This window comes from Ranitomeya variabilis, chromosome 2 (genome assembly GCF_051348905.1).
Source record: "Ranitomeya variabilis isolate aRanVar5 chromosome 2, aRanVar5.hap1, whole genome shotgun sequence".
NCBI lineage: Eukaryota > Metazoa > Chordata > Amphibia > Anura > Dendrobatidae > Ranitomeya > Ranitomeya variabilis.
The window spans coordinates 732,696,922-732,710,828 of NC_135233.1; the positions used below are offsets into that span (position 1 = coordinate 732,696,922).

General features: G+C 44.8%; 1 protein-coding gene across 1 annotated transcript in view; it reads left to right on the forward strand.

Moving 5' to 3' along the window:
- The window catches only part of AK9 (adenylate kinase 9), a 166,724-nt gene that overhangs the window by 133,952 nt on the left and 18,865 nt on the right, over positions 1-13,907 (forward strand). The window contains exons 33-34 of the mRNA XM_077289565.1: positions 5,676-5,896; positions 6,158-6,354. Coding sequence (XP_077145680.1) covers positions 5,676-5,896; positions 6,158-6,354 — 418 coding nt within the window. The remainder of the gene's footprint in view (positions 1-5,675; positions 5,897-6,157; positions 6,355-13,907) is intronic.

Genomic DNA, 13,907 nt, shown 5'->3' on the forward strand with positions numbered 1-13,907 from the left:
TGTTTGTTTGAACAAACTTCCTTGCCCTTCTTGGGGTACATTATTTCGGACATGGGCTTGGAGATGGACCCAGAGAAATTGTCTGCTGTACTCAAGTGGCCCCGTCCTATTGGAGTTAAGGCCATCCAACGATTTTTGGGCTTCGCAAACTACTACAGACAGTTCGTTCCGCATTTTTCTTCAGTAACTAAACCTCTCGTCGCCCTAACCCGGAAAGGAGCAAAACCTAACGTTTGGCCTCCGGAGGCTGAAGACGCCTTTCTCTCCTTGAAACAGGCCTTTGCTTCTGCTCCTGTTCTTCATCGGCCTGTAGCCAGCAGGCCCTTCGTCCTTGAGGTGGATGCCTCCTTTTCGGGTGCCGGGGCGGTCCTCTCCCAAAGGTCTCTCTCTGGTCGTCTGGTCCCTTGTGGGTTCTTCTCAAAGTCATTTTCTCCCGCCGAATGCAATTACTCTATTGGAGATCGAGAATTACTGGCTATAAAGTTGGCTCTACAGGAGTGGCGTTATCTCTTTGAGGGGGCCATTCACCCCTTTGTAATTTTCACTGACCACAAGAACTTAGTCTACATTCAATCCGCTCAGAGACTCAATTCCAGGCAAGCCAGGTGGTCCTTGTTCTTTTCTCGTTTTGATTTCAAACTTCGTTTTCGACCCGGAGACAAGAACTCTAAAGCAGATGCGCTTTCTCGGTCTTTGCAATCTCCCGAGACAGAAGAGGGTCCTTCACACATTATCAATCCTGCCAAATTCATCATGGTAGCTCCCTCAAATCTCCTCTCTGTTCCACCTGGCAGAACTTTTGTCCCGTGTGACAAGAGAACAGAGGTATTGCATTGGGGACATTCCTCCAAGATTGCCGGACATGTCGGTACCAAGAAGACGTTTTCTCTTCTCTCCCGATATTATTGGTGGCCGTCTCTACGACAAGATGCTTCGGATTTCGTAGCCTCCTGCATGACTTGTGCTAGAAACAAAGTACCTAGAGAATTGCCTTCTGGTCTCTTACATCCATTACCCGTTCCTGAAGCTCCTTGGCAACAGATAGCCATGGACTTCGTTACAGATCTGCCTCGCTCCTCTGGGTGTACAACCATCCTTGTGATAGTGGATCGCTTCTCCAAAATGGCCCATTTCATCCCTTTGCCGGGACTACCCTCAGCTCCAGAATTGGCAAGAATTTTCTTCCTTCATATTTTCAGATTACATGGACTTCCTCTGCGAATTGTGTCTGATCGGGGGGTTCAATTTACCTCCAAGTTCTGGAGAGCACTCTGTAAGCTCTTAGGCATATCGCTGGATTTCTCCTCCGCCTACCACCCTCAAACCAACGGGCAAGTGGAGAGGATAAATCAAATTTTGACTTCCTATCTACGCAACTTTACCAACGCTCATCACGATAATTGGGTGACTCTTCTTCCTTGGGCTGAGTTTGCCCATAATAATCATTCTAGTGAGGCTACTTCTAAATCTCCATTCTTTGTGGTCTCTGGTCTAAACCCGGGAGTACCTCTTCCTATATCTTCTCCTTCTGGTGTACCTGCAGCGGATGCTCTTTCTTCGGAATTTTCCCAAATCTGGAAAGAGACCAAGGAGGCGCTCGTACGGGCCTCTGCCCAAATGAAGAGACACGCTGATAAGAGGAAGAGAGATCTTCCACCGTACCGTCCTGGTGACAAAGTCTGGCTTTCAACTAAACATATCCGTTTGAAAATCCCTTCTTACAAGTTGGGTCCTCGATACATCGGTCCCTTCGAGATTTTGGGACGTATTAACGACGTCGCCTATAAATTGAGGTTGCCGGCTTCGCTCCGGGTCCCTAATGCCTTCCACGTCTCGCTCCTGAAACCTCTCATCCTTAATCGATTCTGTTCTGCACCACTTGACTCCCCTCTGCCTTTAGGCATTGATAAGGATTTCGAAGTAAGGGATATTCTGGCCATGAAGAGGGTTAGAGGGAGAGTCTTCTATCTTATTGATTGGAAGGGGTTTGGTCCTGAGGAAAGGTCTTGGGAACCTAGGGAAAACGTTAACGCTCCACGGATTCTGAGTAGATTCTTGGCCAACCTCAGAGGGGGGAGTCTTAAGAGGGGGGGTACTGTCATACCCGCCTTCTCTGACGCTGCTCCTGCCGGCTCCTCTCGCTGCGCCCCTAATCGCCGCTCTCAGCGCCGCGCCGGTTCCCCGGTTCCTCCTCCTGCTGCCCGGGGATTCCGGCGTGGTGTCCGCGCTTCCTCCTTCCCCCGTCCTGTGCCTGCCTCACACATGCGCCTTAGGACGCGGGCGCGCGCTCCTTCCTCCTCTTAACCCCTTCCGCGTCTTCCGTGCTCCTGACTCCTCCAATCAGGTACTTCCTCTGGCTATATCAGGCGTCTCCTCCTTAATGGAGGCGCCTGATTATTGTGTGCAGTTTGTGCTCTGTTCAGGTCCTTTCTGGTTCGGTCTCCTTGCCGTTCCTGACTGGTCTGCCCTCGCAGCCTTATTCCCCTATTTTCCCTTTGTCTCCTTCCATTGTCTAGCCCTGCTTCCTGTACTCCGTTCTTTGTTTCTTGCTCCCTTTTCCCACTGTGCTGTTTGTCTTCTCCCGCCCTGCCTCTCCTAAGAGCCATCCCTCTTGGCACCAGCTGTTGCGGTACTTGACCCCCTCAGGCCTGCTCCCAACTATCCCTGTATAGGGGTTGCTCTCCGGGTTCGCTCGCCCCTGGGTGCGTCAGTATCGTGACCCAGAGGGTCCACTCTCTTTCCGTCTTACCCCGACGTCACACCTATCTAGTAAGCGTGGAGGTATTATTTACACTCATCTGCCCCACCTGGCTATCTGACTTTATTGGCTTCACTAGACACACCAGCAAAGCAATGTTCCTCCAAACTACAGCCCTGGTGTCAGCTTAAGGGATATGATGATGACACAAACCTGCATTACCGCCTTGTTCTCACTTGAAATCAAAGGGTTTTTTATGTAAATGTCTGTTAAGCTTCTGATACCAGATATCCATGTCATGATATTTATTGGGATTTTTGAGATATCATACATAAATCTACAGGGCTGTTTAACATTCATAAATACTACACCAGATGAATAGATTCTAATTATTCTACGTAAAGCAATACTAGTAAAGGGAACATTGGGAAAATCACAAAATTGTTATAAACTAAAACCTAATACATATATATGGTAATTGATGTAAAAAGTAAAAGCCTCTGTAAATGTAATAAATGGTTGTACGACAGCAAAAAAAAAATAATTTAACAAATTTCCATACGTAATATGTCCATGTGTCTTACACTATTCCAGTACATGTGCCATCTCTATATTTGACGCACAATTTTGTTGCCGTTAACAAGTATACAGTCACTCCACTTAGCAGGTTCTTGGAGCTCCCGCCTGGTGTTCACCTTGTAAATGTATATATGTACTTTTTGCATTTGTCAATAGTCTCAATGGGAGACAAGAAGCTGCAGTACTTTGATCGGCTCTGCTACATACAGGCGATGATCAGATCAACTGTATATAGCAGAAATGCTTACTTGCTATGAGCGCCGACCACCGGGCGGCACTCATAGGAATCCGGCTATGACAACCATAGAGGTCAACTGGAGACCTCTGGTTGTCATGTCAACCCATCTGTGACCCTCAATCACGTGATTGGGTCACTGATGGGCGGGATTTCCAGCGCGCTTCCAGAAAGCGCGAATTAAAAGCCGCTGTCAGAGAGATTTAACTAGTTAACAGCTGCTGGTGGATCGTGATTCCTCCCGCGGGTGTTAGAGGCACATAAAATAAAGTCATCAGAAGTGGTGCACTCTATATAAGAGAAGGGTGTCTGAAGGAAAAAAGTAAACAATATAGAACGATGACCTTCGGCATCAATAAGTCACAGAGAGATTAAAGTTTCAAATGGTTTCCAATTTAATAAACAGCCGACATAGTAGGATATACAGACATCAATCCATCCAACGTTTCGGCGTAAATGCCTTTATCAAGGGTGTCTGCACAGGATATATGTCAAACGTGCTCCAGTGTTTCAGATTGAAGTGGGGGGGGGGAACCGTGCCAAGTAGCAAAATGCAGGAGCAGTCCGTATGCTATGGGTGAATGCCGGCGTACTTCCTGACACCGTAAATAAAGGCATTTACGCCGAAATGTTGGACGGATTGATGTCTGTATATCCTACTATGTCGGCTATTTATTACATTGAAAACCATTTGAAACTTAAATCTCTTTGTGACTTATTGAGTGCCAAAGGTTAATGTTCTATATTGTTAGAGGCACATGTCAACTGTTCAAAACAGCTGACGTGTGCTGGGAAAAATGTGGGCTCAGCGCCAGAGCCCACATCAAGTGGAGGGATTCCGACGTGGGTGTACTATTACACCCAACTTCGGAAAGGGGTTAAGCCACCCATGTACAATGGGAATCTATAAACAATGGATGCTAGGTCACACTGGCGCTCACCACCAAGTCACAGAATGGCCATAACTAGATAAGAAAAGATTGTCCCCCAGCTGCTGGAATCTAAACCAAAATATGTGCCGATTCTGTATAAATATAAGTGCAACAATAGAAACCCTTACATGGCTAACACAGCACCCTTGCTGGAAGAATTCTATGGCCGCATGAACATAAACATGGATGGTACTGCCCTTACCCTAGTGGTGGTATGTCCACGACTGGATAGTGGATTTACCGACCGCTACGTCCGGCTATGCAGCTTGTAGCTTGGGGAGCAGAGGTAGGATAGCGGAGAACATAAACAGCTGCGCCGCACCAGAGGAGCCCCGGCCGGTGGCGTCCCTGGATACAGCTGAAAAATGGCCGCCAGCACCTGCTCGCGTGTGATGTCACAGAGCTACTGAGCAGCGTTAGGAACAAAAAGGGTCACCAACGCTTTTCGAAGGGATGCGCCCTTCTTCATAAGGGTTTCTATTGTTGCACTTTTCAGCCACATCGTACCCCTACTTGTTTGTGTATGTATCTGGCATTTTGTGGAATTGTTTTTATTTACCGATCACCTTTATGTTTGGCATCTCTGGCCATACCCTCTAAGCGCAGCATCAGATTCTCAGGTTATTGTTTACAATGGGAATCTGTTGGTTGAACGATAGTTTGGCCGATGGCTTTCTTTCTCATGGCACTCTCACTCAACGGCTTGGCCCAGGGCACCTGATTCTTCTGGGCAGTGGCTCATCTCATGTAAAACAAATGTAAATCCAATATGCTATGTTGGATGGATTCAGCTGACATTAGTTTAATGTGTATGGGGACTTAATAGTTCCCTAATTATAGTATTTAGCAGGGATCTGTATTGGAGTTTGATGAGTTTCTCATCAATATCTTTTAGATTTCTAAAATAGATCTCATTTAGAGGACACTTGCTAGCTTAACCATGCTGCCCGAACCACAGACATTGGCTGTGTGTCTATTGTGAGAGTCCTGTCAGTCTTGGGGAGCGAGGCAGGGAGGAGCTGGCAAAGACCTGCCTTGAACGTGTCATCCTGGCCAATTTTATTGAAGTATTTTTCCTCTGAAGCAGTGCAGATTTTCAGACTAAACATGCTGGTCGTGGTTCAGGCATCATGAACCAGAAGACAAGGTCCCTTTGAGTGTTAGAGGTTTATATTCTAAAGTCAAAATTCAAACTCTCATTATTACTCCTCTCTATAACTTCTTTCCACAGCAGACCATACCCTTTGCATGATAGCACCCAGATATTAATGCTGCGTAACTCCAATTATAAGCAAGAAATTAACCATTTTAAAGAGTATTATGTAACTGAACATCAAAACTGGTGTGGAGTAGATGCTATGTGCAGCAAGTGGTCGGTGTACAGCAAAATTATTCAAGAGGTCCACACAAGTATTAATAAAATACAAACCTACCTGGGAAAAATAAAAGAAGGTATGTGTTTTTCATTTTCTGTTCGCACATTGATGTTGTCTGTGAAACTAGTTTGCGCATTCATTCATTCATCCCAACATAGAAGGTTTAGCAGCTTTGCACATATGTTCATTTGTATATTGTACATTGACCAGTTTTGCTGGTTGTTACTGTGAAAGATGTACACACACAATTTTTATGACCTATTTTGTCATTTTTAGACCTCACGATTTATGACAATTTATTATATAAAATGTAAATAGTTTCCCTCTTGCTTTACAGGTAACGCTGCTGCTATCGCTGATTTCTGCATCACTCCTCACGAGCTGCTGTCTCGGCTGGGAGACTTTGGACAATACTGTCCTGTGAGTCTGGCACAAAGGGGGGAGCTCGTCGACTGTTCTGTAACATCATCCCTGCAGTTTGCAGCCGAGTTCCGTGGGCACTACTACAAGATGGCTTCACAAGAGGAACTTGATGTAAGTCTCAATCCTTTTCATACATTTATTGTGGTTACATTGGTGGGATGTAATCCGAAAATTATAATCATATAACTAGTTTATCTCATTAAATAGATTCAGTCAGCCCAAGCACTAAGCCAGTAATTCAGTTGTTTAGTACAAAGAGCTGCTAGTATTATTCATGCATGCTGGAGACAAGTGAGAAAGAGTAGTGATAATGGGGCAGTAGCGTCTCAGAAGAACAATATCTCTCTAGCCATAAATGGTTGCTTACATACATATGAAAGATAATATAATCTTAAGATGGATTCCGAGAACCAAGAATGGGACAACCTCCTTGTGCCCAAGGCACGAGTGTCAGAATGTCCCCTTGTATACTGTCCTGGTGCTTGAAGTAATGGAAGCCCAGTAACATGCAGGTTTCTCTATGTGGAACATGATTGTTATGTCTGTGTGTGCAAAATTTTTGCATGTACTGTCCACATATGCATTAGTAATAGTGATGAGCGAATATACTCGTTACTCGAGATTTCTCGAGCATGCTCGGGGGTCCTCCGAGTATTTTTTAGTGCTCGGAGATTTAGCTTTCCTCACCGCAGCTGAATGATTTACATCTGTTAGCCAGCATAAGTACATGTGGGGATTCCCTAGCAACCAGGCAACCCCCACATGTACTTATGCTGGCTAACAGGTGTAAATCATTCAGCTGCGGCGATGAAAACTAAATCTCCGAGCACTAAAAAATACTCGGCGGACCCCCGAGCGTGCTCAGGAAATCTCGAATAACGAGTATATTCGCTCATCACTAATTAGTAACATACAGACACGCTGTACAGTTGGTTTTAGAAGAAATTTGTAGGCAGGTTATTTTTTTCATTTTTCATGGAATTATTAGTCTTGTTAATTTAATAAATTGCAACCAGCATCCAAGTGACCACTTGATCTGGTACTACTGAGTACACAAATATTTTCTTGTAAACCATAAAGCAGTAAAGAGAAAAAAAACATTAACCCCTTCCCGACCCATGACGACACGTAGGCGTCATGAAAACCCGTGCCAATCCGACCCATGACGCCTATGTGGCGTCATGGAATGATCGCGTCGCTGCAGAGCGGGTGAAAGGGTTAACTCCGATTTCACCCATTCTGCAGGGACAGGGGGAGTGGTACTTCAGCCCAGGGGGGGTGGCTTCACCCCCCCGTGGCTACGATCGCTCTGATTGGCTGTTGAAAGTGAAACTGCCAATCAGAGCGATTTGTAATATTTCACCTAAAAAACTGGTGAAATATTACAATCCAGCCATGGCCGATGCTGCAATATCATCGGCCATGGCTGGAAAACCTGAAGTGACCCCCCCCCACCCCACCGATCGCCCCCCCAGTGCTCCGTTATGGGGTCCGGTCCCCTACGTCCTGTGCTCCGCTCCCCCGTCCTCCTGCCCGCTCCCCCCCTGCTCCTATGTCACCCCCCGTGCCCCGATCTCCCCCCCTTATACTTACCGAGGCTCCCAGTGCCCGTCCACCTCCTCCATGGGCGCCGCCATCTTCCAAAATGGCGGGCGCATGCTCAGTGCGCCCGCCGAATCTGCCGGCCGGCAGATTCATTACAAAGTACATTTTGATCGCTGTGGTAGGTTCTATCACAGCGATCAAAATAAAAAAAATAATAAATAAACCCCCCCCTTTATCACCCCCATAGGTAGGGACAATAATAAAATAAAGAAAATATTTTTTTTTCTTTTTCCACTAGGGTTAGGGTTAGAACTAGGGTTAGAACTAGGGGTAGGGTTAGGGTTAGGGGTAGGGTTAGGGTTACGGGTAGGGTTAGGGGTAGGGTTAGGGTTATGGCATGTGCACACAGTGCGGATTTGGCTGCGGATCCGCAGCGGATTGGCCGCGGATCTGCAGCGGATTGGCCGCAGATCCGCAGCGGATTGGCCGCGGATCCGCAGCGGATTGGCCGCTGCGAATTCGTAGCAGTTTTCCATCAGGTTTACAGTACCATGTACACCTATGGAAAACCAAATCCGCTGTGCCCATGGTGCGGAAAATTCCGTGCAGAAACGCTGCTTTGTATTTTCCGTAGCATGTCAATTCTTTGTGCGGATTCCGCAGCGTTTTACACTTGTTCCTCAATAGGAATCCGCAGGTGAAATCCGCACAAAAAAACACTGGAAATCTGCTGTAAATCCGCAGGTAAAACGCAGTGCCTTTTACCTGCAGATTTTTCAAAAATCGTGCGGAAAAATCTCACACAAATCCGCAACGTGGGCACATAGCCTTAGGGTTAGGGTTGGAATGAGAGTTAGGGTTGGAATTAGGGCTAGGGTTGGAAATAGGGTTAAGATTAGGCTTGTGGTTAGGGTTACAGATAGGGTTAGGGGTGCGTTGGGGTTACAGTTGTGGTTAGGGTTGGGATTAGGGTTAGGATTAGGGTTGGAATTAGGGTTACGGGTGTGTTGCGGTTAGGGTTGTGGTTAGGGGTGTGTTGGGGTTAGAGTTGTGATTAGGGTTATGGCTACAGTTGGGATTAGGATTAGGGGTGTGTTGGGGTTAGTGTTGAAGTTAGAATTGAGGGGTTTCCACTGTTTAGGCACATCAGGGGTCTCCAAACGCAACATGGCGCCACCATTGATTCCAGCCAATCTTGCGTTCAAAAAGTCAAATGGTGCTCCCTCCCTTCCAAGCCCCGACGTGCGCCCAAACAGTGGTTTACCCCCACATTTGGGGTACCAGCGTACTCAGGACAAACTGGGCAACAACTGTTGGGGTCCAATTTCTCCTGTTACCCTTGCAAAAATAAAAAATTACTTGCTAAAACATAATTTTTGAGGAAAGAACAATTATTTTTTATTTTCACGGCTCTGCGTTATAAACTTCTGTGAAGCACTTGGGGGTTGAAAGTGCTCACCACACATCTAGATAAGTTCCTTCGGGGGTCTAGTTTCCAAAATGGGGTCACTTGTGGGGTGTTTCTACTGTTTAGGCACATCAGGGGCTCTGCAAATGCAACGTGATGCCCGCAGACCATTCCATCAAAGTCTGCATTTCAAATGTCACTACTTCCCTTCCGAGCCCTGACGTGTGCCCAAACAGTGGTTTACCCCCACATATGGGGTACCAGCACACTCACAACAAACTGGGCAACAAATATTGGGGCCCAATTTCTCCTGTTACCCTTGTGAAAATAAAAAATTGCTTGCTAAAACATCTTTTTTGAGGAAAGAAAAATGATTTTTTATTTTCACGGCTCTGCGTTGTAAACTTCTGTGAAGCACTTGGGGGTTGAACGTGCTCATCACACATCTAGATAAGTTGCTTGGGGGGGTCTAGTTTCCAAAATGGGGTCACTTGTGGGGTGTTTCTACTGTTTAGGCACATCAGGGGCTCTGCAAATGCAATGTGACGCCCGCAGACCATTCCATCAAAGTCTGCATTTCAAATGTCACTACTTCCCTTCCGAGCCCTGACGTGTGCCCAAACAGTGGTTTACCCCCACATATGGGGTACCAGCACACTCACAACAAACTGGGCAACAAATATTGGGGCCCAATTTCTCCTGTTACTGTTGTGAAAATAAAAAATTGCTTGCTAAAACATCTTTTTTGAGGAAAGAAAAATGAATTTTTATTTTCACGGCTCTGCGTTGTAAACTTCTGTGAAGCACTTGGGGGTTGAACGTGCTCACCACACATCTAGATAAGTTCCTTGGGGGGTCTAGTTTCCAAAATGGGGTCACTTGTGGGGGGTTTCTACTGTTTAGGCATATCAGGGGCTCTGCAAACGTAACATGATGCCCGCAGACCATTCCATCAAAGTCTGCATTCTAAAACGTCACTACTTCCCTTCCGAGCCCCGGCATGTGCCCAAACAGTGGTTTACCCCCATATATGGGGTATCAGCGTACTCAGGAGAAACTGGACAACAACTTTTGGGTCCAATTTCTCCTGTTACTCTTGCAAAAATAAAAAATTCTGGGCTAAAAAAATATTTTTGAGGAAAGGAAACACATTTATTATTTTCACGGCTCTGCGTTATAAACTTCTGTGAAGCACTTGGGGGTTCAAAGTGCTCACCACACATCTAGATAAGTTCCCTTGGGGGTCTAGTTTCCAAAATGGAGTCACTTGTGGGGAGTTCCTACTGTTTAGGCACATCAGGGGCTCTGCAAAAGCAACCTGACGCCCGCAGAGCTTCCATCAAAGTCTGCATTTCAAAACGTCACTACTTCCCTTCCGAACCCCGACGTGTGCCAAAACAGTGGTTTACCCCCACATATGGGGTATCAGCGTACTCAGGAGAAACTGGACAACAACTTTTGGGGTCCAATTTCTCCTGTTACCCTTGGGAAATTAAAAAATTGTGGGCTAAAAAATCATTTTTGAGAAAAGAAAAATTATTTTTTATTTTCATGGCTCTGCGTTATAAACTTCTGTGAAGCACTTGGGGGTTCAAAGTGCTCACCACACATCTAGGTTAGTTCCTTGGGAGATCTAGTTTTCAAAATGGGGTCACTTGTGCGGGAGCTCCAATGTTTAGGCACACAGGGACTCTCCAAACGCGACATGGTGTCCGCTAATGATTGGAGCTAATTTTCCATTCAAAAAGCCAAATGGCGTGCCTTCCCTTCCGAGCCCTGCCGTGCGCCCAAACAGTGGTTTACCCCCACATATGGGGTATCATCGTACTCAGGACAAACTGGACAACAACATTTGGGGTCCAATTTCTCCTATTACCCTTGGGAAAATAAAAAATTCTGGGCTAAAAATCATTTTTGAGGAAAGAAAAATTATTTTTATTTTCACGGCTCTGCGTTATAAACTTCTGTGAAGCACCTGGGGGTTATAAGTGCTCACTATGCATCTAGATAAGTTCCTTGGGGGGTCTAGTTTCCAAAATGGGGTCACTTGTAGGGGATCTCCAATGTTTAGGCACACAGGGGCTCTCCAAACGCGACATGGTGTCCGCTAACGATTGGAGCTAATTTTCCATTCAAAAAGTCAAATGGTACGCCTCCCCTTCCGAGCCTTGCCGTGCACCCAAACAGTGGTTTACCCCCACATATGAGGTATCGGCGTACTCAGGAGAAATTGCCCAACAAATTTTAGGATCCATTTTATCCTGTTGCCCATGTGAAAATGAAAGAATTGAGGCTAAAATAATTTTTTGGGGAAAAAAAAAGTACTTTTTCATTTTTACGGATCAATTTGTGAAGCACCTGGGGGTTTAAAGTGGTCACTATGCTTCTAGATAAGTTCCTTGGGGGGTCTAGTTTCCAAAATGGGGTCACTTGTGGGGGAGCTCCAATGTTTAGGCACACGGGGGCTCTCCATACGCGACATGGTGTCCGCTAAAGATTGGAGCCAATTTTTCATTCAAAAAGTCAAATGGCGCTCCTTCCCTTCCAAGCCCTGCCGTGCGCCCAAACAGTGGTTTACCCCCACATATGAGGTATCAGCGTACTCAGGACAAATTGGACAACAACGTCCGTGGTCCAGTTTCTCCTTTTACCCTTGGGAAAATAAAAAAATTGTTGCTAAAAGATCATTTTTGTGACTAAAAAGTTAAATGTTCATTTTTTACTTCCATGTTGCTTCTGCTGCTGTGAAACACCTGAAGGGTTAATAAACTTCTTGAATGTGGTTTTGAGCACCTTGAGGGGTGCAGTTTTTAGAATGGTGTCACTTTTGTGTATTTTCAGCCATATAGAACCCTCAAAATGACTTCAAATGTGAGGTGGTCCCTAAAAAAAATGGTTTTGTAAATTTTGTTGTAAAAATGAGAAATCACTGGTCAAATTTTAACCCTTATAACTTCCTAGCAAAAAAAAAAATTGTTTCCAAAATTGTGCTGATGTAAAGTAGACATGTGGGAAACATTATTTATTAACTATTTTGTGTCACATAACTCTCTGGTTTAACAGAATAAAAAGTCAAAATGTGAAAATTGCGAAATTTTCAAAATTTTCGCCAAATTTCCATTTTTTTTCACAAATAAACTCAGAAATTATCGACCTAAATTTACCACTAACATGAAGCCCAATATGTCACGAAAAAACTATCTCAGAATCGCTAGGATCCGTTGAAGCGTTCCGGAGTTATTACCTCATAAATGGACAGTGGTCAGAATTGCAAAAAACGGCAAGGTCATTAAGGCCAAAATAGGCTGGGTCATGAAGGGGTTAATAGCTAACAGCAGGATCTTTGCTGAAAAAAAATTACCTGTTTTCACCTGTTCAAGCCCCGCGGCTCCAGCACCAACTCTCTAGTGGTCCCATTCGGGCTTTGTTTACTCCCTGTAGCCATGAAGTGCCCTATGCCACCGAAGCCAGTGACTGGTGGTGCCATGAATGAATATAACATCATTTCTTTAGGGAAGTTAACAAAGACTGCTGATAGCACTGGAGCAGTGACACTGGATCTGCAGGATTATATTTATTTATATTAACAACTTTCCTGCAGCTACATATTAAGTTCTTGACAGTCTTTTTATTGTTTGCTTTTGTCTTTTTTCATTTTTTGAACCATATTAAATTGGTTTTCTCAAGGTCCTCTTTAGGAATGCCTTACTCGTGTGTGTGTGTGTGTGTGTGTGTGTGTGTGTGTGTGTGTGTGTGTGTGTGTGTGTGTGTGTGGTGCACTACTGATAAGTGAAAATTTGGGCCAGCAGCAATGTCATTCCATTGGCCCAAACAATGCGCTTTCCTAAGCTAAAATCAGAGGAATCTTTGCCTTTGCAGCATTAGTGGAGGGATGGAGGACAGAAGCCAGTTGCATCCAGCAGGCTTCACACCAGTGCTTGCAAGCTCTAAAGCAAAGGGCTTGTAAGAATGTGATCCTTGCCTAAGAAACAAGCCATCTTTGGTACACTGCAGGGTTGACCAGTAAGTTAGACAATGAGAACTTAACTATACAATTTAAAATCTCTCCGTTTTTGAAACTGGGGAAGATTTTTAATTAGAAGTAAATTGAAATGTTGCTTGTTCATAAAAGCTCTTTCCACTTTTACTCCTTTAATAACATGAGGCAACCCCTTTAACTCACCCAATCTTCTGCCCTTTAAGTTTTCAGTTTCTCTCACTTAAAGAAAAGTTGTCAAATGTAAAAAAAATAATTGTTACCTTACCAAAGTCATCGTGGGCCCCTGAATCTGCCACTATTTTTCAGTTTTTCATTTTGCCTTTCCTTTGTGAAGATATACAGTACAGACCAAAAGTTTGGACACATCTTCTCATTTAAAGATTTTTCTGTATTTTCATTACTATGAAAATTGTACATTCACACTGAAGGCATCAACACTATGAATTAACACATGTGGAATTATATACTTAACAAAAAAGTGTGAAACAACTGAAAATATGTCTTAGATTCTAGGTTCTTCAAAGTAGCCACCTTTTGCTTTGATGACTGCTTTGCACACTCTTGGCATTCTCTTGATGAGCTTCAATAGGTAGTCACCGGGAATGGTTTTCACTTCACAGATGTGCCCTGTCAGGTTTAATAAGTGGGATTTCTTGCCTTATAAATGGGGTTGGGACTATCAGTTGTGTTATGCAGAAGTCTGGTGGATAC